The sequence below is a fragment of the Thamnophis elegans genome, chromosome 1 (genome assembly GCF_009769535.1).
Source record: "Thamnophis elegans isolate rThaEle1 chromosome 1, rThaEle1.pri, whole genome shotgun sequence".
NCBI lineage: Eukaryota > Metazoa > Chordata > Lepidosauria > Squamata > Colubridae > Thamnophis > Thamnophis elegans.
The window spans coordinates 154,983,517-155,006,494 of record NC_045541.1 but is presented as its reverse complement, the minus strand read 5'-3'; the positions used below and the strand labels follow the sequence as shown (position 1 = coordinate 155,006,494).

General features: G+C 37.7%; 1 protein-coding gene across 1 annotated transcript in view; it reads right to left on the bottom strand.

The window, feature by feature from the left end:
- The window catches only part of RTN1 (reticulon 1), a 111,476-nt gene extending 90,405 nt beyond the window's left edge, over positions 1-21,071 (bottom strand). The window contains exon 1 of the mRNA XM_032236482.1: positions 20,675-21,071. Coding sequence (XP_032092373.1) covers positions 20,675-20,693 — 19 coding nt within the window. The 5' untranslated portion in view covers positions 20,694-21,071. The remainder of the gene's footprint in view (positions 1-20,674) is intronic.
- Between the last annotated feature and the right edge of the window lie 1,907 nt (positions 21,072-22,978).

The window sequence follows — 22,978 nt, the reverse complement described above, 5'->3', positions numbered from 1 at the left end:
AGCTGGTTTAAAATGTCTTGCATTTAAGATCTTCATTTAAGACCTTAGGTACATTCCTCTCCAGAAAAAAAAAAAGAATATGGGGAAAGAAAACATTTTTTTCCCTCTGGATCAATTTACATGTGCATGTTCTTCTCAATGAAATTAGACTTGCATTAAATTTGTGAATGGTCATCATAGAGAAATTAGTCACATCACCTTGGATACAATAATTTTAATATTTGGTCATGTGGGAAGCTTTATCTCAAAATATACTTTATTCCTTACACTGTCTCCATCTTCCCTTAAACATTAATAGTATCCACAATGGACTGAGAATCAGGATCTCTAGATAATTGACAGTCAAGCTGAAACTAAGTTAATCAAGTAAAAATAGGAAAACGGGGGAAAATATTTTTCTCAAACTTCCTTAAACACAAAACAAGTTACCCAGACTTAATCCACACAGAAAATAAGATCACTTGTATAGATAATAGTTAATTAAAACTGTATTCCAGAAGAACTGCATGTTCACCAGAATAAACGTCATAGACATGAACCTGCTCACACACACACGGTTCAAGTGTCACCCTAAAATTACATTTCAATTTCAAGATCCTCATATGTGACCATATCCTTGCTGTTGTCTTAATGTGGCTGTCATTATGTATACCTTTCTGCCTAGTGTCCAAGTGTAAATATTTACAGGCAGTTTCACTGCTAGTCCCTCTTCTAATAATTGTTTAATTTTAACACGGATTGAACAGTGGACTGCATTGTCTAAACCAGCAGGACATATATCAATCATAACTGTGCATAGGGACCTTCTATGACAGGTCAGGCATCAAAGTATATGTAAAGCAGCAGAGAAATTAGGAGATCCAGGCAGTTTAAATGGGTATAAAGATGTATTGCAAGCATCAGCTTTCTACAAGAATATGAACCACTAATGGTCAAAGCAATTTGGCAGTAGACAAGGAATTCAAAGTGGGCTGGACTTAGATCTCTTGTGGGTAAGAAGGGGCTCATGACTGGTGATGTGTTTAATCCCACCCTCAAGCTCAGTCTGGTCATCTCCTACAGTATGTTTGTAATGGTAGTTGGAGCATATAGTTGGTTTATATGTTAAATATTTATATCTAGGAATCCATGAAAGAAGAAATTAAAGAGGCAGCAGAAAATATATGAAAGTATGCCCAAACTCTAAGGGATTTCCTGGGCTTTACACAAAGCCTACAATATATTAAAACAGTAAAATAGTGTGTGCGTGTGTGGGTGTATGTGGGTGTGTGGGTGTGTTTGTGTGTGTGCAAACTTTTCTAACTCTTCCTCAGGTTTTGTTGAGAGACACAGAAATAAAGCTAACTTTGGGGGCATTGCTGCATAATAATGGCATAATATTCTAACCAAAACATTAGAAAATTAAAAAAAAATAGTATTAGGAACAAACATTATTTGGTATCACCACTGGGCATTTATAGCAGCCTTTCCAGAGCAATAATTGCTTGCATAAATTTTAAGCAAAACTAAAAAAACGGTATATGGTTTTCTTAAAAATATATTCTTGTGTATCTTTTCTTGTTCCCTAAATAACTTCAAGGAAAGTTCTGTAACATTGTGCATCCAGGAGAACAGCAATTCTATATCTTGTTGATCAAGTGGCTGCCCAATAGGCAAGCATTGTCAGCTAATTCTGAGGGAGACTAGATGTCACATTAGAGATTCATCACAGGTTTTCAAAGAGGGAGGGAAAGATCTACCAGGCTCAGAACCCCTGGCAAATCCTAGAAACACTCCAGGATTAAGCATTACAGATATAATTGGGGAAAGTATGGAAAGCAAGCCAGAATTAGAGGCTAATAGATAAATTGCTAGGAAGTAGAGTTCCAGAAGTACTCCTTAGGCATCTGCTGCCACCCATCAAACATTTAGAAGATGCTTCTCGTGAAGAGTGACCTGTTTTGAATGGGAGGAAAGGAAAAGGGCTATAGCTCAGGCAAAAAGCTCTCTTTTGACCTGCTCCTTGCTGCTTCTCCCAGCTCAAAATCCCATTAAAAGTCTTGGCTCACAGATATTTATTTATTTATATTTCACATTTCTGAACAGCCCATCCCCCTCAAAGAGGGCTGTGGGCGGTGCACAATAAAACATCAAAATATAAACAGTATATAATAGATTAAAATGTTAGAGTTAAAATTTTGAGTTAAAAATTTAAAAATATATAATTTTTTAAGGAGGCAAAAATAATAAACTCTGTTACATATTGGCTGGCAAAGGCAAAGAGAGGGCTCACATGATACTAACTAACCCCATGACTGTGTTTCAGCTTGATATACTCTTGATGACTGATACCTGACTGGGCTTCTGAAACCTGACCCCCCCCCCCCATGCCTCTTCTTCTCCATTGTGGGACAAATATGCCCAGTAACTTTTTTTATATGCTATATCCTCATAACATTGCTTTTATCTCATCTCCACTAGTTTAAAGATAACCTCACAAGTTTCCATCTTTTTTTAAAATATTTTTTTTTATTTTCAAAACAAACATCCTTCTTTACATGATGTACAAAGTGTATCAGTTGGTTACAAAAAGACTTTCGTGCATCTCGTCCACAGTCAACAACATAATTCATATTAACTCAAGTATTTAACTCAGATATTTATACATATTACCATCATTATATCTCCATTTTCATTTGACTATAATTATTTAAACACCCTTCATCATAAAATATACCAAGATTTAATACATAACCACATTCTGGCCTTTCATTACTATTTCTAAAATCCTCCATTGGCACTGAATCCTTATGTTCTATTCTAGCTAAACATCCATAATATTTAATAACAAAATTTTCTAATCCTCCTTTCCAAATCACTGTTTATAATTTACATCCAGTTTCCTTATGTTATACCCATATCTATATGTACGTTGTTATCCTTATTCCCCCTTTATTAACTATATCCTGTATCATAACATTTTCCCCCTAATAATCAAAGCTTTAACTGTATCTAACTTAGTTCTTTTTTTTATTAACCTTTATATATAATCCAAAGGGATTTCTAATCTTCCTTTCATGGGTACCATTCCATATCCATATCCAATTATTACTCATCATGACACTACACATTGTATACAATAGTAACATTATCAATTATTTATTTGACTATATCTATTGTCACTAAATTCACTAAGTTTAACTAATTTTAAATTATACTCTTCCATCTATCAACCTGTATCTTTCCAGTAGTAAAACAGTCTCATATCTTCTGCCATTTGTGTGTCAATCCTCTAATCATCTCCTTAATCAACTTATGGACTCCTCTTAGCAACTCCTTGCTTATAAAATCTCTCATGTAATTTTGATGCCCTTCTTCTGTTTCCTTAATCAGTTTATCTTTGATTGTCAGTGGTATTATCAATGATATTGCTAATAAAATTTCTCTCTTAAAGACCATAAATTCTTTTGTTTTTTCTTCTTCTGTATCTTGCCATCTGGGATAAATTTCCCCTCCATTTAGTTCCTCTTTCAGTATGCCACTCTTTCCATTTTCAGAGACAAACCAATCACCATAAATATCAGCAAATTTGATTTCTTTATATTCATTTTCTACTTCAATTTTTGGGTTTTAACCACCACATTTTCCACTTGAACATCCTCAACTTCTTCATTATATTTTGCTGTTAGATGCTCTAAGTCTTCCAGCTTCTTCTCTATCCTCTCATATGTATTTGATAGTTTCTGTATTTCTGAGAATATCTTTTGCAGACTTAAGATTCCTTTCTGCTGTTGAAATTGTGCCATTATCTCCCACTAACAAATACAGCTGCTCTGACTTGGAAGGGTAATAAAATTAAGCATAGTTCATAATAATGTTTTGTTTTCACTTTTTTTCTGGTTAAAGATTTACTTTAGAAGGACATCTGTATGATTTCCTTCTTATCACTCTCTATAACCAAGCAGTGAGACCTTATAGTGCCAAGCCAAAATAATCAGTTAGAGAAAAAAGAATGTTTTGTTTCCAATACACAAACCTTCCAGCCTTTGAGTAGCAGTATTATGTTGCAATTTTCCTTGTTTCTTTTTGTATCTTTTTTGTATTTCAACTTTTTAAAAAGTCCGATTCTTAAATGAGTTAGGAGAACACCCACAGTTAATGAAAGAGGAAAATTTTAGTCCATAGGTTACAGAGAATAATAAAAGAAAAAGAAAAACAGAAGAGAAAACTTAATCCATTCATTTTAAAGGCTTGCATAAATCCCATTCATGAAGATAGCATTTAAAAAGTAAGATAACCCCTTGTCCAAAACCATTCCAAATTTAATTCCGCTGCTTATTTCTTCTGTTACATTAATTTAAGTTTTTTAATAGGCAGTCTCTTTTTTAAATGGTAAAACTTCCTCTGGAAACATTTTCTCTTTCTGGATCCTTCCATTTTGGAGCCACCTTTTGACTTCGTCAGCCTTGGCTGGATTTTTTTGTCGACGGCTTTGAAGAACTTCTCTTGCATCTATCAGGTCAGCAAGACGTATTCTTCCTGTTCACCGTCTCTTCAGGATGGTTTAGGTCCGATTGGACCACCAAGCAGCAAAAGTATCGGCTGTGGTCTCGGAGTATTGAGACTGCATGTCCGTATCGTCATGACGTTGGCTCTTCCTCCAAGTTTCCATCTTAAAGTAGTTTTTTCCCTCTTCCCCTATCACAACGTTTGCTGTGAAATTATCAAGTACATTGCTGTGGTTGATGAAGCAACGAGGGTTTGGGATCTGCCCAGCTCCTGTACGCCACAGTAGGCTGTTACAGAAACATGACGTTGTGGGGAGATTTACGGAAGAAATGCTTGACATAAACAACTATGAGATGATAAGGAAGAAGATCACTAGAAAACAGCAGCTCAGTTTAAGCTGGGAAAAATCCAGCAGGAAAACATTCAGATCATTCAAAGAAAATCTAAATTGATGAACTCTCCAATTAAATTGATACCATTAAGATGATACCAACCTAATGGCAGAAAGTGAAGAGGAATTAAAGAGCCTCTTAATGCGGGCGAAGAAGGAGAGTGCAAAAGTTGGCTTGAAACTAAACATTAAAAAAAACTAAGGTCATGGCATCCAGCCCTCTCAATTCCTGGCAAATAGATGGGGAAGAAATGGAGGTAGTGCAGATTTTATTTTCCTGGGCTCCAGATCACTGCAGATGGGGACTGCAGCCAAAAAATTAAAAGACGCTTGCTCCTGGGGAGGAAAGCTATGGCAAACCTAGACAGCATATTAAAAGGCAGAGACATCACCCTGCCAACAAAGTGGATATAGTCAAGGCTATGGTTTTCCCAGTGCAATGTATGGCTGTGAAAGTTGGACCATAAGAAAGGCTGAGCGTATTGAGGCCTTTGAACTATGGTGCTGGAGAAGACTCCTGCGAGTCCCTTGAAATGCAAGGTGATCAAAACCGGTCAGTCCAACAGGAGATCAACCCTGACTGCTTTTAGAAGGTCATATCCTGAAGATGAAACTGAAATACTTTGGCCACCTAATGAGAAGGAAGGACTCACTGGAGAAGAATCTAATCCTGGGAAAGATTGAAGGCAAAAGAAGAATGAAAAGAAAGGGAAAAAAAACAGAGAATGAGGTGGCTGAATGGAGTCACCAAAGCAGTAGGCGTGAGTTTAAATGGACTCCAGAGGATGGTAGATGACAGGAAGGCCTGGAGGAATGTTGTCCATGGGGTCGCATGGGTCAGACATGACTTCACAATTAACAACAACCAACTAAATTCTAGTGCAGTTCCAAAATTTTATACTTCACCCCTAATCCTGATCTTAGAAAGCACTGACCAAGAAGACTACGTAATCCTTGTTTTTTTGTCGTATGTGCCTAGTGAGGTGCTTGTTACTCCCCTTTCTGATCACTGGTCATTACTTTTTTATGGCATTCTGCATTGGGCTAGAGAAGAGACTAGCCACTTTGCTTCTGCAGAAAGACTTCCCTGACCAGCATCTTCTGAAGCAATCAGTATTTTTATATACACTGGTTTAGTGCTCCTTTGAAAGAATATTAGACATCCTTTGCAATACAAGGCTAGCACTTTTTTGAGAAAATAATCACTGTAAATTGGAACGAGAGCTGGGCTCTGCCAGTTGCTGGTACTGTCATCAACAATTGCATTACAGGCATTCTGCCTGCTGCTTTTGCTGTCAAGGGATTTGTGCAATTGTAGTTTTACTGGTTTTATTATTTTTGATTCTCTTTCAGCACTAGTTCAAAGCAGAGTTTGCTCATTCACTATTATCCCCTCTGTTTCATTCAGACTCGTCCTATAATCTGAAAACCTTTCTATTTGGGGACACACATGGTACACCCGTGTTTCAAAATAGCAATTTGATAGGCATCAAACCAGCCATTCTAAGCCCTCCCAGGTTCTTGCTCCTCCACTCTTTTAAAAAAATGATTGGTGGTTGTTTTTTCTCCTGCCAGGTGACAATTGTTGGGAACAAAACTAAGTGAGAGGAATCTAATAATGTCTCATACTAAAGCAGCAGGCACAGCCTCAGTCACTGGCCTCATTAGTGATGCTGAATAAATTCCTGCCATGAAGAAAGCAGAGTTTATGCCAGTTTATTTTTCTGGATTGAGGGAAAGCACTTTAATTTATCTGTTGGGCTATGTCCTGAATATTATTACACCTAGGTACATTCCATCTATCTGTTTAATATATTGTAAATATGTACCTCAACAGTAAAATTGAGGTACTTCCTGTCAATGAACAAAATATGCCTTAAATATGTCCTTTAAATCTGATAGATTATGAAATCTTTATCTTTACAATCCTCAGCATTATGTTTGTTTTATTTATGATTAAAATGGACTATATCCTCTCTCTGGTTTCCTCAAGGGGAAATGTTGTTTAGAACAATTCTATTTTGAGCAAATAAGCAAGGCAAGAGCTTATATTTAGTAAAGAGTAAATCAATAATGTTACAAAGTGGAAGTGGTTTAAGAGACCTTCTCAGCCTGCAGTACTCATGAATTAAAGATTTTTAAGAGACAAATTCTTGATAAAAGATTGGCTTTATAAACAGATTATTTATTCCACCTTACCCTACAATTTATGCATATTTTCTCCTTTTTGTACTTGATTTGTAATTACCGATTTATGATTGCAACCTGCAGAAAGAACAAATACATTGTGATTGAATGTTGGAAATATTGGGATGTTGATTATATTCTGTGACCCTGTCCGATGTAGTTTGCAAACCATGGTTTATGGTTCAGTTCCAGAAGTTTTCAAATTGTATTCTGCAGAATCCACCTGAACGTGATAGGATTCTGTAACAGATCCAGGATTTTTTTAAAAATCACTTGAACTTAGACAATTTTCTATCACTAGAGCAGTATATCTCAACCTTGGCAACTTTAAGAGGTGTAGACTTCACTCTAAGAATTCCCCAGCCAGTGATGGGATTTCACCTTCACTGGGAGTTGAAGTCCACACACAGCTTAAAAGTTGCTAAGGTTAAAAATACTGGCCTAGCTCAGAACGCACACAATATAAATATTACAATAGAACCTCCCAATTAAAAAGAAACAAACCCCACAATCAGCCTGCCTTCCATTGAGGACCTGTGTACAGAACAAACCAGAAAGAGGGCTGAGAAAATATGTACAAATCCCTCACATCCTGGACATAAACTGTTTCAACTCCTCCCCCAGGACGCCACTATAGGCTATAGGAAGTTGGCACCCACCCACCCCTCCTAGAAGAAATATTCTGGAAATATTAAAAAGGCAGAATATTATATTTTCCTGGATGAGTAAAAGGAGAAACATGTTTTTAAAGACAAAGCAGCTCCCTGCCGTTCCCTGCCCTCCCCCTTCAGCTCCAGGGTGATGGGATTAAGACATGGTCCTCAGGACATGATAAGTTTAGCACTCTACCCATCTAGCAACAGAAATCACCACATGGCACTTGGGATACAAAGTTAGCTGAGATCCCTGCCCCCTGGGAGTCTGACAGCCAATGGTATACATTTCTTGTACAGAAACAAGAAAGTCTAAGGGCCCAGAGAGGGCATAAAACCAGGGCACTCTCAGCATCTCTTCCTTTTTTCCCTTCAAGATCTTCAAGGCATGTGATCCCCTTTTCCCCTAGGACCTCAAACCATGTGGTCCTGTCCACCATTAAAACCATCTTTCCAAGCAGCCACCATGTTTCCAGTGTCTTTCTCCCCACTTGGAACTGAACCCAGATGGACACTTCTTTCCACAAGGGCTTTGCATGCCATAACTGGACAGAGTTTTTTTTTTCCCCTCATGTCATCACTCTCACAACACCTAACTTCCACATTACTGTCTTTGGCCTAAAGACATTTACTCATGTAGTAAGAAGGAAGCTGACATCCTACAAAGCAAAACCTATTTTGTATCACCCAAAAATAGTTTTCAGCTTTTGCTGAATAGATGCAAACTCTGGCAGGAAATAGTGGTGGAATGGTTAAATAGACTGGTTTTGTGTTCCGTAGTTTTCAATGTTCCTAGTAAGAGACTTGAGTATTAACAGATGACTTAAAACCAACCTCTGCTGTTTCTACTTGCTTCCTTCTCATTTGTCTTGCTGTTGATAGGAGATGCTAAGTGCGTTGATAATACAGCACTGTTGCATACATCTGTCCATTAGCACTGGCGGGACCATGCTGCTGGGTAAATATATCTGATCCTATCAACCAGTTATTTAATGGAATAGAAACGGAAAATAACTACTTGTGGGCATTTATGTAACTATGATGGAAACAGGAAGTACTCTAATATTTCTTTACTGTCTTACATTTTCATAATCCATTTAGTTTTACAAGCTTAGTAAAAAGCACAAAGATAACATTAAGTCTCCATTAAAACTCCTCAGAGTAAGTGGAGAAGGCTGATGAGTTCACTCAGTCAAATACCACTCTAGAGGATATTTTGCTCATTGAAATGTAGGCAAATTGCTTTAGTTTGAACTTGTTTTCTGAATGATGGTGGTCACATATACTAGCATATAAGCGATGCTTGAGCAGAATCCACATGATTGTTCGGGATGCTACACATCCTCTTCACTACCTGTTTTCTTTGTTACCTTCTGGGAGGAGGCTTGATGGTATCTGAAGCAGAACATCTAGATTCAGTCACAGTTCTGTTCCATACAGCATCAACCTTGTGAGCTCTCAAGTTTCCTCTTCCTGCTACGTATTCAAAATGGAACAGTGATTAGTATTGAACATCCAATACAGTCTATCTGAGCTACAAAGTAACAACACCCATAAATTCCAAAGTAACATTAACAGAAAGTATGGGAGGAGAAATGGAAGAAAAGAGACCATATCACTTCTTCATACAGAGTAACAACAGCATTGTTATTTCACTTTGTTGCTACGGTCAGGATAGCCAGTGAATTTAGAATAGTACAACATAGTTTCACATAAGAATGAATCCTGCATTTATCCATAACATGTTTCCACGGAGGATGAACAAAGTGATCAAAAATCAAAAATGTCTTTGCATACATTTCTGTAACCATGGTCTATGTTTACTATCATAATAATCATTTGTTTATTGTTATTATAGGAAATGGTAAAATTTTTAGAATTTTAGAATTGTTTTGTAATTTTATAGATAATAATATATTCCACTTCTATCAATGGTGGGTTTCGGGAGGCACTACTGCCAGTTCATTCGTGTGTGCACCCCGCACGTGTGCTTGCTGTGCGTGCATGCACAGTGCAATAAAAATTGTTCTGCGCATGCGCAGAAGCGAAAAACAAGATGGCGCTTATGATGCCACCCAGAAAACCAGTTCAGGGATGTGGCAGGCCTAGATCCCTACCGGTTCCAGCGACCCAGGCCGCCAAACCACAACCAGTTCGACTGAACCGGTCTGAATCAGTAGGAACCCACCACTGATTTCTATAGTTGCAAAGAAAAGTGTTCCCCTTTGTTTCTCTTTTCCTATGTAAACTGGTTGCCATTCTGGGAAGCTCCGACTCATAATTTTGATAACCACTGCCAGACTGTAATTCTGACTAAGAGAGCACAATTATTTCTGTAGACATTTTGGTCTGACTGGATACCTGTTTCACAGAAATTGTGCACAAATTATCCAGGTAGATAATCTTGGTTGATAGTAGGAATTTCATTGCTGAGCTGGCTAATGTTAAATGATTAATTCTGCTTCTTTAACAAACTGTTAAAATAGAAAATGAAGACATCTACTTTAATAATTTTTATAGTTTCAACAGGCATTTTGAAGATACAACCAACTTGCCCTTCTCCCTCCCCCTGCAATCTTTAGGTGTTTTTCAATAAGAAACAAAGGAAGTAAAATATTTTGTATTAAGTACAGGCTTACTGAATTATAGAAAATGATTTTTTGATGTAAAAAAATTGCAAGCACCATGTGTAAGAAGTGTGTTTGATCAACTGTACCCTGACTCTAAAGCAGTGGCCCATGCCACAAGAGGGGGGGGGGCAATTTGATTTTAATGGGGGCAATTTGAACCTTGTTTAAACCAAGTTAATGGCTTTTAGGCTTCCTCCACGTGAGTAGAGTTCACTTTTTGAGTAAAGTAAGAATTATATGTCATGGGGGGGCATCAGGATTTTAAAGATGCTTAGGTGTGGCATGGCCAAAATAAGGTTGGGAACCACTGCTCTAAAGTATTTTTTTAAATAATAGGAAAGGACAGTGCAACTTCATGTTGGGTCCTGCACTTTTTACACTGGCTCAAATCTAGCCTATTTTCTGCTGTCCCATCCTCTCTCAAGAAGATAGCATTGGACATAGTTTTGTAACCTAACATCCAAGTTTACACTATTGCATTTATACCTTTGACTGGTATAAATAAATTGGAAATTGAAAAAAAATACACAGTTTGATAATTTTGGGTATTATAGCTCTCTCTCTCTCTCTCTCTCTCTCTCTCTCTCTCTCTCCTCTCTCTCTCTCCCTCCCTCCCTCCCTCCCTGCCTCTCTGTGTTTATGTTTGTGTGCGCGCACATGCTTGCACATACATATTCAAACACTTTTCCGTATAAAAAAGGAAAATGGTAACTCCTAGATTTCAGTTTCTCTCCTCGTTTTTATAATAAAACCCTTTTTCTTTCTTTCTTTCCTTTCTTTCTTTCTTTTTCTTTCTTTCTTTCTTTCTTTCTTTCTTCTTTCTTCTTTCTTTGCCAAATCTAAATATGAATGGGGAATGACTAAAGATCCTAGCTACATATAGTATTGTAAGGAGTGACAGGATAGATTTTGTTTCAGACATTTAAAAGATGAGACAGTAACTCCAGTAAATGTATCATGTCTTCCCTGGCAAATACAATCTCACATGTATCTCAAACTCCTCCCCTCTGCCAACCCCGCAAATTACCCTTGTGTTTGTCAATATTTTATTTTTCTCCTGGTAGCTATACATTCATTTTTCTTCTTTTAAACATAGCTGGATGAATCCTTCTAGGAGTATCTATAATCATTTGTCCATAAACCACACAGATCTTATTTGTTACAATTAAATTCAACTACTACAAAGAAGAATACACATTAATGCAGGAGAATTACCAAACAAAAATAGTACATTGTCTCTTGGTCTAACAGTATTGAAGTGCAGCAGTGGTGGGTTCTGGCAGCCGCTCGCTCAGGTACGTGCCGCATGCGCGCACTTCATGCACGCTGCACACACATTCTCAGTGCAACAATATTGCTCTGCAGAGAAGCCAGAAGCCAAAAACAATATGGCGCCGCCTGTGGGGCACAGGCAGAACCAGTTCGGAGCCATTGCTGCCGGTTCCCGTGACCCACGCCACCAAGCTACTATTGGTTCAGCTGAACCGGTCCGAACTGATAGGAAACCACCACTGAATTATAGAAAGAAATGGCCATCCTGGTAATATGGCAGTTTGCTATTGAATCTGAATTAAGGATCATTTGGCATTTCAGTGAACAATAATGTTTTTGTTGTTAGTGGTAAATGAAACTCTCTTCAACAGGAGGAATGGCAAAAGACGGTAGGTATGATTTTAAGCCCTGCACTAGTATTTTACTTCAACAACTCAGTGTTGTAGTAATTACATAATAAATAAGGATGCATAAAAGATGAAAACAATTAAAATTATATTCTGGCACCCCAGTATTAATCAGGCAAACATTATTTCTTAACATAATTAGACCTGGGTATTTCACTGAGAATGAAGAGTGTTGTTTGGCTCCCTCCAAACCTCACCATTTAGGAGTCATAAAGCAAAAACCAAGGATTACTTGTTTAACTCATTAGGAGTGATCTTTTTACTGCCAAAAATGTAATTTGAAGCACTTTGCTACTTGGCATCTCTGCCAGATAGAAGACAGGAAAGGTATTTGCTGTTCTCGCTCAGACAGCAAATATTTTCTGCCAGGCCTGCTTGTGCCTGAATCTGAGAAGCTACTATTTCTATTCTCATTTCTGAAGAGAATTTGGAAATGCCTTTAGGACAGAAAGTTGGTGCTAATGAACATCACATACACAGATTGAAGGTCAGTAATGATCTCAGGTGATGGGTGCCATTTTATGGCCATTGGGAATGGTACAGGCACAAAACACTAAATGGATGACGATGAGATCTATGTGGCCACTGTAGAATAACTCTAATTATTCAGAGTCTTGGGGGAAGTTACTCTATTGAACCTGTTTTAAGCAATTTAAATGTATATATTTAAAATTGATGAGCCTTTACACTCAAGAGAATTCTAATGCAGTGTAGTCTTTACTGTTCCACTTCTTCACCAAAGCTTTGAATCTCCCACCCCAGGGAAATAAGTCTGCCCTCTTTATTATTGGTTTCAAGAGAAGACATGTTGATTCTAGACTGCTCAGGGGATTATGCTGAGCTCTAAAATCCTTTATTGCTTGCTGTTCATTAAGCTTGTAACTTTTATTTCACACTTTTCACCTTATTGGGTGTTTATTAGAGCTATCAGATCACACAAGCAAAAATTAAGACCACCACTATTAAGGAACCAGAGAACTAAAATTTTCTTTATATCTTTGCTGCTCTCTAGGGGTCCTCAGGACTTCCATTGGCCCATATGTGGTTTGTGTACAAACATCTGGTTTCTTCTCCGTAAACTGATCTTCGGAGGTTGCACATCATGAAAGATGGACTACACTATATATTACTGTAAAAAACTTAGTAACTGTAGGAGCAAAAATAGTATTCTGATTCATAGGAGTGGAAAGTATTTTAGACGTCATCTAGTGTAATCCCCTAATTGTGTGCAGGATCACTACACTGTCTTGAAACAGATTATCACTCAACCTCTGCTTGAAGACCTCCAGTGGAAAGAAAACATATTCTACTTTGTGTAGTACCTTATTCCACTTCCTGGCAATTTGTGCAGTGAGTTCTTCTTTTGGAGAAATAATGGATAAAAGTACTATGTGAGAACCTTTCAGATATTTGAAGGCTGCTATCATGATGATGATGATCATCATCATCATCATGATATTATCCATTTTGCCATGCTGACCACTTGGCAATTAGGCCTCGGGTTTACAACTGTTCTTCATTGGGTTACTTTTACCATCTTGACAGACCTCCTCTAAACTCATTCAAATTTGTTACTGCCTTCCCCCCCAACTTACTTTAGTACCCAGAATTAGACACATCCTCAGGCCTGGCCAGATCATAGTACAGCAAAATAACTATTTCATGGGATCTGTGTTCTTTTAAAGCAGGTGCATCACACTGTTAACTCATGCTTCAATAGTTAAATAAAGGTATCCAACTCCCTTTCACAAGCACTCCTGCCAATCCAACCTTTCCCTATCCTATAAAGGTGCTTTTAATTTCCCTATCCTAATGAAGAACTTTACATTTCTTCCTATAAATTCCATCCTATTCCTTTCAGCCATTGCTGACTTGTATAAATCTTTTCAAATATTTTTTAATCTACAGTATTAGTCATTCCTCCTACCTTAGTATCATTTTCAACTTTGCAAGTGTCTCTTTATCTCTCTCATTCAAGTAACTGACAAAAATGTTGAGCCATCACAGGACCTATGACAGATCCTGTGGCATTCCACTCAATACTTATATCCAGGATGAAGGGAGAGATTCGGAGAAATCTGTGGGCAGGATCCATCAGCTAACTGTGAGGCCATTTAAAATGACATCATCCAATATATATTTATCACCCAACATTCTATAAATATCACGAGGCTCTCTACTGAAGGATTTTCTGAGATCCAGGTGCATTATGTTTATTGCATTCCCTGATCTACTAAGCTAATAATATTGTGAAAGAGGGAATATTAGACTGCTACAGTATATTTTTTCTGCAACAAACTCATGCTGATTCCCACTAATTGCAGAATGCCTATCCAAGTTCCCACAAACATGTTTAGACATTAGGCTGACAAACAAATGCCTAAGTCTTAATTGGTGCTACAGTATACACCCAATCCTTTGGTCAAAAGGAATGATATTTACATTTCAACGCGCAATGGCTTAGTTCATAGAATAAATTAAGGCATCCGAAGCAAGCATATTTTGATTCAGTATCGGGTAAGAATTAACTAATAGAATCTTACAAGCTAGCAGCTCATATAAATGGACTAAAAAAAAAACCAGTTTCCAAAGAATGAAAATACCTGTATACAAGCATTGTGTTTCTTTAAAAAATTACCATCCCGGAATAAAATGGTGAAGTGCAGATGGTATAATGGGTAACATGACACAGAGGAAAATTATCTCGCATCTCTGTGTTGCTGGAAGAGAATCTCTGGAAATTGCATGACCAGTCTGACACTGCTTTTTATTGTTTTTGTCTCTCATTCGAATAAACAAATGCTCACTGTGATGGGGGGAGGGAAGAAAGAAAGAGAGAGAATGAATCTATGCTTGAAATTTCCATTTTCTTAAAAAAAAGGGACCAGATCTTTTAGGAGCAAGGATGTGGCATTGTTGCTTCAGTGGTGAAATTCTTTTTTTTTTTTTTTACTAGCGGTTCTGTGAGCATGGCTTGGTGGGTGTGGCAGGGGAAGGATTCTGCAAAATCTCCATTCCTTCCCCACTCCTGGGGGAAGGATATTGCAAAGTCTCCATTCCCACCCCACTCTGGGGCCAGCCGGAGGTGGTATTTTCCAGTTCCCCAAACTACTCAAAATTTCCGCTACCGGTTCTACTAACCTGTCAGAACCTGCTGAATTTTCTCTGGTCTGCTACATTTTTATGTTTTATTAGGCAAATGCATTTTATTAATTCTGTAACAGCTACAGTATATGGAAGGAATAGATGTCAGTTCCTCAATATTTCATAGAATTTTGATTAAAATTTAAGAACAGTGCACAGTCCCATAAATCAAGTCACATATCAATTACATTTGAGTGGCAATGCCTGCTCTACAAAAGCTCCTGATAGGCAATTATATTATGGAGTACATTAACACACACAGCATGGGAAAATACCCATATATATAGCATGGGACATTCAAGCAAATAGGCTGCCACTAACTTTCATTATTTAACTCTTAATGATGGAAACCTACAAAAGGTTTCTCTGAGGGAGAGATCGGAAAAATATTATTTCATTTAAAAGATCTGTATGGCGGTCCATTTTAGAAAACAATACACCCAAGTGTTGTCAAGAACATCAAACTACTGTACATATAACTGCACAAAAAGCGGTTGAAATTCACAAACATCCCAACTTCAACAAGAAAGAGGAAAGTCTGAAGGTTAACAAAGTCCTTCACCACACCAAGATCCTGCCCCACAGCAGAAGCAGCCAGAATCTCTCCCCAATGAGAAACATGCCTGGACAAGAAGACAACCAGGACTCATGTTCAGACTGATCAACACGAACTCCACACGACAAACTAATCAGGAATCAGCATTCCAAGAATGACTGATCAGAAGCTGGCATGGACCAATCAGGAAGCAACATGATCAGAACAACCTTTTAGGATTGGGCACAAACAAAGAACCAATTAATTACCAACCTACACCAATTGGAAATCTTCTCAGAAATCAGGACACAAAGGCAGGAGCCCAATCAATTCTTGCTCAATTACCAGTGATCTATATAGCAGACCACCTTGCCTCTGAAAATGTCGGGCACAGGTGTTGCAGAAATGTTGGGAAATATATTGTCCAGACCATAATCACTAACCCCGAAGCCCAACACTGCACAAATTTATCATGGTCTTTTTTGTACTGAGGGTGAATTTTTCTCATATGAACAGACGAAAGTTGTTCGGATAGTTTTCCATTCCAAAGTTATTTAGCACATAGCTCTAGATTTTGGATATAAAATTGCAACATAAGGAAATCCTGTTTCACAGCTAAAATTATCAAAACATAGGCATTGGGACTTCCATTTTTTTTTAAATCTAATTTTAAAAATTAAACATGATTAAAATCTTATGAATGAGTCAGGTCATGCAAGTTTTAGGGTGAAATTGTACGTTTATATTCTTAAAATTAATTTTCTAAAAAATGTGAAGGGAGATTCCTGCAACACTAAATAAAATCATGAAATGCTGCTTAGTGCTAAAGGGTTTGCCTATTTCGAGCAATGAGATCTGCTCTTGAAATAAATGCATAGTTGAAACAATATTAATCAGAGTGAACACATGCTGTTTTAACCGGAATACATATTTAATCCATTCCAAGCAAATTTTCTGGCAACGTTTCTAAACAACTCACATAATTATGGACTTATGTAATTCCAGAGATGTATATCAGACATACATCTTCAAGCTTTCAATTGTAGACTGAGGAAAATGTCTGGAAAATATTAAAATATTTTCTAGTGTTTCACATCTGTTCATTAATACTGTTACATTTAAGAATTACCAAGACATATAATATTAAAAATCATATAGTATGAGACCTTGGACCTGCTGAGCCAGTCTAAATACAAGCAGTAGCCATACTGACAACAAACTCCCTGCTTACTGACTGGAGCAAATATATTTTTTATAACTTCACATCTTAGTTTAGTGATTCTTTACTTTTAAATGCCCTTTCAAATGCATTCCCTTGAGAAAGTTATTTTAAAAATAAATATATATTCTTCATAATTCTGGGTATGGTGTGTAACAAAAAAAAATCAGTTACTTGGTTATGAAAAAGGGAAGCTGATGAGGAAAATCTCTCATCAAAATACTGAGAATATTATGCATAGGCAGTACCTCACTGTTCTTTATTAATCTTGAAAAGGTAAACAGAATTAGATTTAATAAATGTTTGGATGAGTAGGGTAAAATCTCATGGGACTTTAAAATCCAGGACTTGAATTATTAATTTTTCACCTGTCTTTGACTGTGAATCTAATTGTAGATTTCCCATATAATAGTAATTTCCATTTGCCAGTTACAAAGGCCACACTGCTTGGATCCTCGATACATTACAACATCCTAGGTTCTTGGGAAGGACTCAATGTGTATAAAGGCTATTTGAACGAATGCAATAAATTTGAACGAATGCAATAAAGGCCCAACACCAGCTAAACAACTGGCAGCTGTAATATTATATTGTTGTGTGCCTAACAACAACAGCAACAACAAGACCAGTCTCAATGTGGCTGACTATCCAACATCCTCTTACCACTAGTTACCTCATCTTCAAGACTAGGGATTGAAGTGGAGATCTACAATGACTGCCCCCCTCAAGATTAATTGATCCCAATCAATCTTCTTACAAAACTATTAAACATCTATTGATGCCCAGCCACTTACTGAACTCCTTTCAACACCCAGGCATTTATCATCCCCTTGGATAATTCCATCAACCCTTGGAAGGTTGATACTGATGACTGTGGGGGAAACAGTTTAACCAGGGCCTTTAAACTAGAAATTCCTGCATGCAATCTAGGTGCTCTGGCCTTGGGATACAGCTCTGCATGGAATATTTATGAAAAAGGATAAATCCTCCATAAACATAATGGAGGCAGAGCAAGGGACATGATGAAGCTGCAATTGATGGTGAAGCCAGACTCTTCAACAATGAGCTTTTCAGAGTGAGAAAAACGTATTATAATGCTACAGTCAACTTAAAAGTCAAAGCATAAGAGTAAAAGTATATTGCCAACTTAATTTTGCATGATTACTGAATTTGCTCTAAAAATTTTCTCAGCATATATTATTTTTTTGCAAAGTTATATTCTGCTTTAAATGTGAACCATCACAAAATCCTCAGTGTCTTAACCAGTATAAATGTGAAGCAATAATAATAAACACTCGCTTGTAAAAGCTATACAACTCTGATCCTAAATTACTAAGCAACAATTGCTAAATTATTGTAATCATCAGCAACTCTGTAATGGAATAATTTACTTTACTAGAGCTGCAGTATGAAAGAAACTTTACTTTTAAACACTACTAAATTTATTGAGGCATAATTTCAAACTATAATGCTCAGCAATATCTATTACTTTAAAAAATGATTTAATGTTTGAAATACCATCACTCCTTGCTTATGTCATCATGTATACATGCAAGTATGTAAGGACATGATTTTATAAAATGATAGAAACTACCTTTCTCATTTTATAATACCAAACATCAATAAATGGTTCATATCATGAGATAACTCACATATGAAATACTTTCAAAAAGCAGTTTAAAAAAAAGTTGTTTACAAAGATGAACATTTCTCCAGAGACAAAACGCATTTATTTAAATTTATTGTCTGTGCAACTCCAATGGGTTCTGGATTTATAATAGAAATTATAGTTTTGTTACTATGTATTAATATTACATTTGAGTATGGAACAAATAGGTTTATTCTATTCTTCCAAATACAAGCAAGTATTGATACATTCTGATGGTACTAGGAAAAATTGGAATGCATGCTTTAAATGCTAGAGGCCTAGAAATCACAGCAATAAATAACATCCCAATCTTCTGATTCTGTAAACATATAACCATACGGCTCAGTAAGAGAGAAATACAAAAAAAAAAACCTATGATGCTGTACTAGACTTTTTAAAAAGACACTGATTTAAATAAAAGCTATGAAATGATTGCTCCTGTATCTCCAGTTTTCAGATTTAGTTCTTATACAATGAAGAATTTCTAAACAAATTGCTTTGAAGAAGCAATGTCCAAAAGAATCAAAAGATAAGTCTTTTTTAAGTGCTTTCCTTAGAATCCATTTAGAAAGTTTTAATCAGAGGGATGAAAGCAATCGTTTTGGGATGAAAGGTAGTTGTGTTAATCTGTTGCAGCACAAATAGCAAAGAGCCTTGTGCCAGAAACATGTTTATTAGTCTTTAAAGTACTGCAAGACCTTGTAACATTTTAAAGCATTAACAAAATAAAAAAAGATTGTAGAGATTGAGGCTGAGATTACAAAACCACCTCCCCTGGTTTCTATGAGTTTGTAGGCTTTGATAGTATCAGGTTTCCTGATGCAAGGGAATATTCATTAGATATTTGAAGCTTTTTTCTCTGACCTTTCCATCCCCAACCCTCTAGCAATTAGCCTTTCATGAAATCCATCTAAAGATCTATTTTCTCTTTAATATACTTGTCACCTCCCCTTCCCTTTATTGCGGAATCTCATTTCTAATTAGAGGCTACAAACAAAGTTTTTTTTTTTTAAAAAGAACTCTGTACTCAAAGCAAATTAATTTGGCTTCTTACATGGCCATTCATCTCATCTAACAGTTGAATATCTCTCCACATCCATGCATAGGTTTCACTACACTATATATTCAGAATAAGCACAAAGAATGGATGAAAAGAGAGAATCATTTTTTATAAAAACCATATTGTGGTCTTCTTCCCCAATGTGTACATACTCAGCACAACATAGCTAGTTGTGTATTTCCATCACGGTTAAGCATTCTTTGCAGAATGAGGTCAGGGAGAGAAAAACTCACCCCATGAATATAGTTCCTACGGTAATAAATAGATATTGCATTGCCTGACTGGGTCCTATCATTTCTCCCAGCCACTCCCACTGCTCAACTTGCTTCATACATGTTCAGTACTGCAAGATTGCATAAGGAACATAAACCATTTCTTGGCAGGTGGTGAAAATTAAAAACACAACAAATGTTTAAGGCAAAAAAAAATCTTTTGGTTAAAGGCAATTCTGTTACTATGAAAAATGTCCAGAGAATCTTTAAATTTTAAATTTCAGACTTGGAGGAGGGCCATCTGCAATGTCCAGAATAAAAGTAGAGACCAAGAATCTATTTGCAATCTATAGAAATCTAGCACACACAGTCAACCATGTCAAAGAGAAAAGAAATAAACATAAAAATCATTTGAGCAAAGGGAAAGTAGCCATATCCTAGGGGAACAAAAAGTACACCACTCAGTACAAGCCAGTTCTCTCAAATAAAGCTCAACACATTTAAACTAGATTTAAATAAAACATAAATTATACATGGATGTCTCAGAAATGCCTTCTATCCATTCGCAGAACACTCAACAGGGGACAACTGAGTGAATGTTAATATTTCCAACTAAAAAATTACACCTGATAATGCACTGAAAATCCGTATTAAAGGCTAAAATGCATGGTTATGAATTCGAAGGAGCGCTATGGAACTTTGGAAGGAAACCAAATTTCCTCTCCATCTCTTTCCGAGGCTCCTTTTCTGAGCCGCCCTTAGCGTTGGAAATAGGCGCAGGATACCTACAGCCCTTTGTTTAGCATCTTTCGGTACCTCGCCTTTTACCTGTGGATGCAGTTGCCATGGCAACGGGCGGAGGTTGCCCGGCAGCTCTGAATGCCGCTGCCGGTGCCTGCGCGCCTTCGCCTTCCCAGCGCCTTGGAGACGCTCCGGCTGTACTGTCATCTTCCGCCCCGTCACCAGCCCGATGCTCCTCGGAGCTCTGGAGATCCGGCGCGGCGACGACATTCTAGCTAGGTCGCAGGGCGGATTAGCTCAGCAGTCAAAACCGGAGGATGCGGGGTGGGGAGGGAAAAAAAGGAGGAGAGAAGGCGGCGGCAAGGGCGGCCGCCGGGGCGTGCGTTCGTGTGACTGCTGGCAGCTACCGCAGGAGCCGCTCTGGGAAGACTGGGCGGCTGCCTGGAGAAGAGACGGCTGCTTGAGTAGTACTCTTACGGCTGTGCCTCCGCCGCCAGCGCCTTTTACGCAGGTGCACCTTGGGCGTTGAGTTGGAGTCTCCAGCCGTTGCGTCACCCGCTGGCTGGCATATCACAGAGCAGGGAAAGAGCTGCTTGCCCCTTTAAACTCTGCCCCGTTTAACTGCTTCGTCTCGGTGGCAGGAGGCCTAGACGGTTTCCTTTTTGAGGGCCGAAACAAAAACGAAAACAAACCCCGGATGGAGAATCTGGCTTTGTGAAAGGTTCCCTCACGGATTGCCACAACCCTCAATGCACTATGCTGACAGAGATAAGCTTGTTTTTTGATACTAGGTCATGCGTGCATATTTATCCCCCATACAGCTAAACTCCTGATTATTGGATATTTAAAACCCTTTTTTAAAAATGGGCTTTAACGTATTCTGTTGTACTGGGACTGGATTTTAAAACAGAAAGTTGCAGAGAGGAATAGAAAAGGTAATGATCAACCTACTAGTGACATTTTAGAATCTGCCTAATGTAATGTCCACTAGACAAGCGAAGTACATTGTACACTGGCTACCAAATTCTTCACATAGCTCCACCTGTTCACATTTTACTGAGCAATTGAGTTCAAACACCCAGCCACTCCCAATTCTCGGGTTTTCTTTAAAAGTTTAATTAAAATTTAATATGCAGGGTTAAACATGTTTAATGTTTTATTATTATTGTTTATTAAACACTCTCAAAGCAATGTGCATAAACTTACAACTTTAATTTTTTATAACAATTTCAAACGAGATAGGAAATAATGCATTTTTTTTTAAAAAAGAAAACTTACGGATTTGCAAACCATTCCTCCTAGGTAGGATATAGAATGGTGCCTTGGAGATCTATCTCTCCCAGGGGTGTCCAGAACTCCCATACCTTCACTTTGTGAATACGAGCACCAACATATAAGCTGTATATGTGCAGAAGTTGCTTTGCTGAATGAAGTAATGCAACTTCTCTACCCTGCCAAACTGATGTGGGCTGCTTTTTACTTTGTAGAGGTTATACAAAAATACAGTTTGCACAGATAACCCTTAAAATACCTGCTAGGCCCTATTTGAACTATATTATATAATAAATACATTTACATTGTATATGAATCATAATGCAATGTCACCTGATGTAATTTTTCCCTATGGTCACATCCAATATTTATTGCACTGCTTTCCTTAGGCTAGCACCCAAAAGCCAAGTGTGGCCCTTCTTATTTATTTATTTATTTAGTTTGCCACTCATGTACAAGATAACAGGAATAAGAATAAACATGAATAAGAACACAGGAAATGGCTACAAATAAATGGGGACAGTAGGACAGGGACGCTAGGCACACTGGTGCGCTTATGCACACCCGTAAAAAATTCTTCAAAACAAATTCTGCATCTCCTCCCTAAAATGGCTCTGGTTAGTGATGCCAGACCTATGACAGTGTGTCAAAGGTAACATCACAATATTTGGGTGACACACAGCATTCACTGTCACCTGACAAGAACTATTCTTGAAAACATGCCCCATTCTTACGCAAATTTCAAAGGGTCAGAGATTTACTGTTATGTGGCTTCTGGAAGTCACATAGAGGGGTGTGTTCCCATGCAACCTCTGAAATTTGCATGACAACCTGGTGTGCTTTGGGGTTATTATTATTATATTTAATGGATTTATAGGCCGCCCAATCCCGGATCATGCGACTTGAAGCAGGCTTGGGTAGGCTGTAGGGGCCTGTCAAAAGAAAAACAACACCTTGTTAGACTTAAACATTGGCAGGTCCTTATAGCCTAGTGCAGGGATCGGCAACCTTGAACACCCAAAGAGCCACAAAGACCCTAAACCGGAAGCCCTCCCATTCAATTCTGGAGCTGACAGGAAGTCCGGTTCCCCCCACCATAGAGTCTCCTCCTAGTGTGGC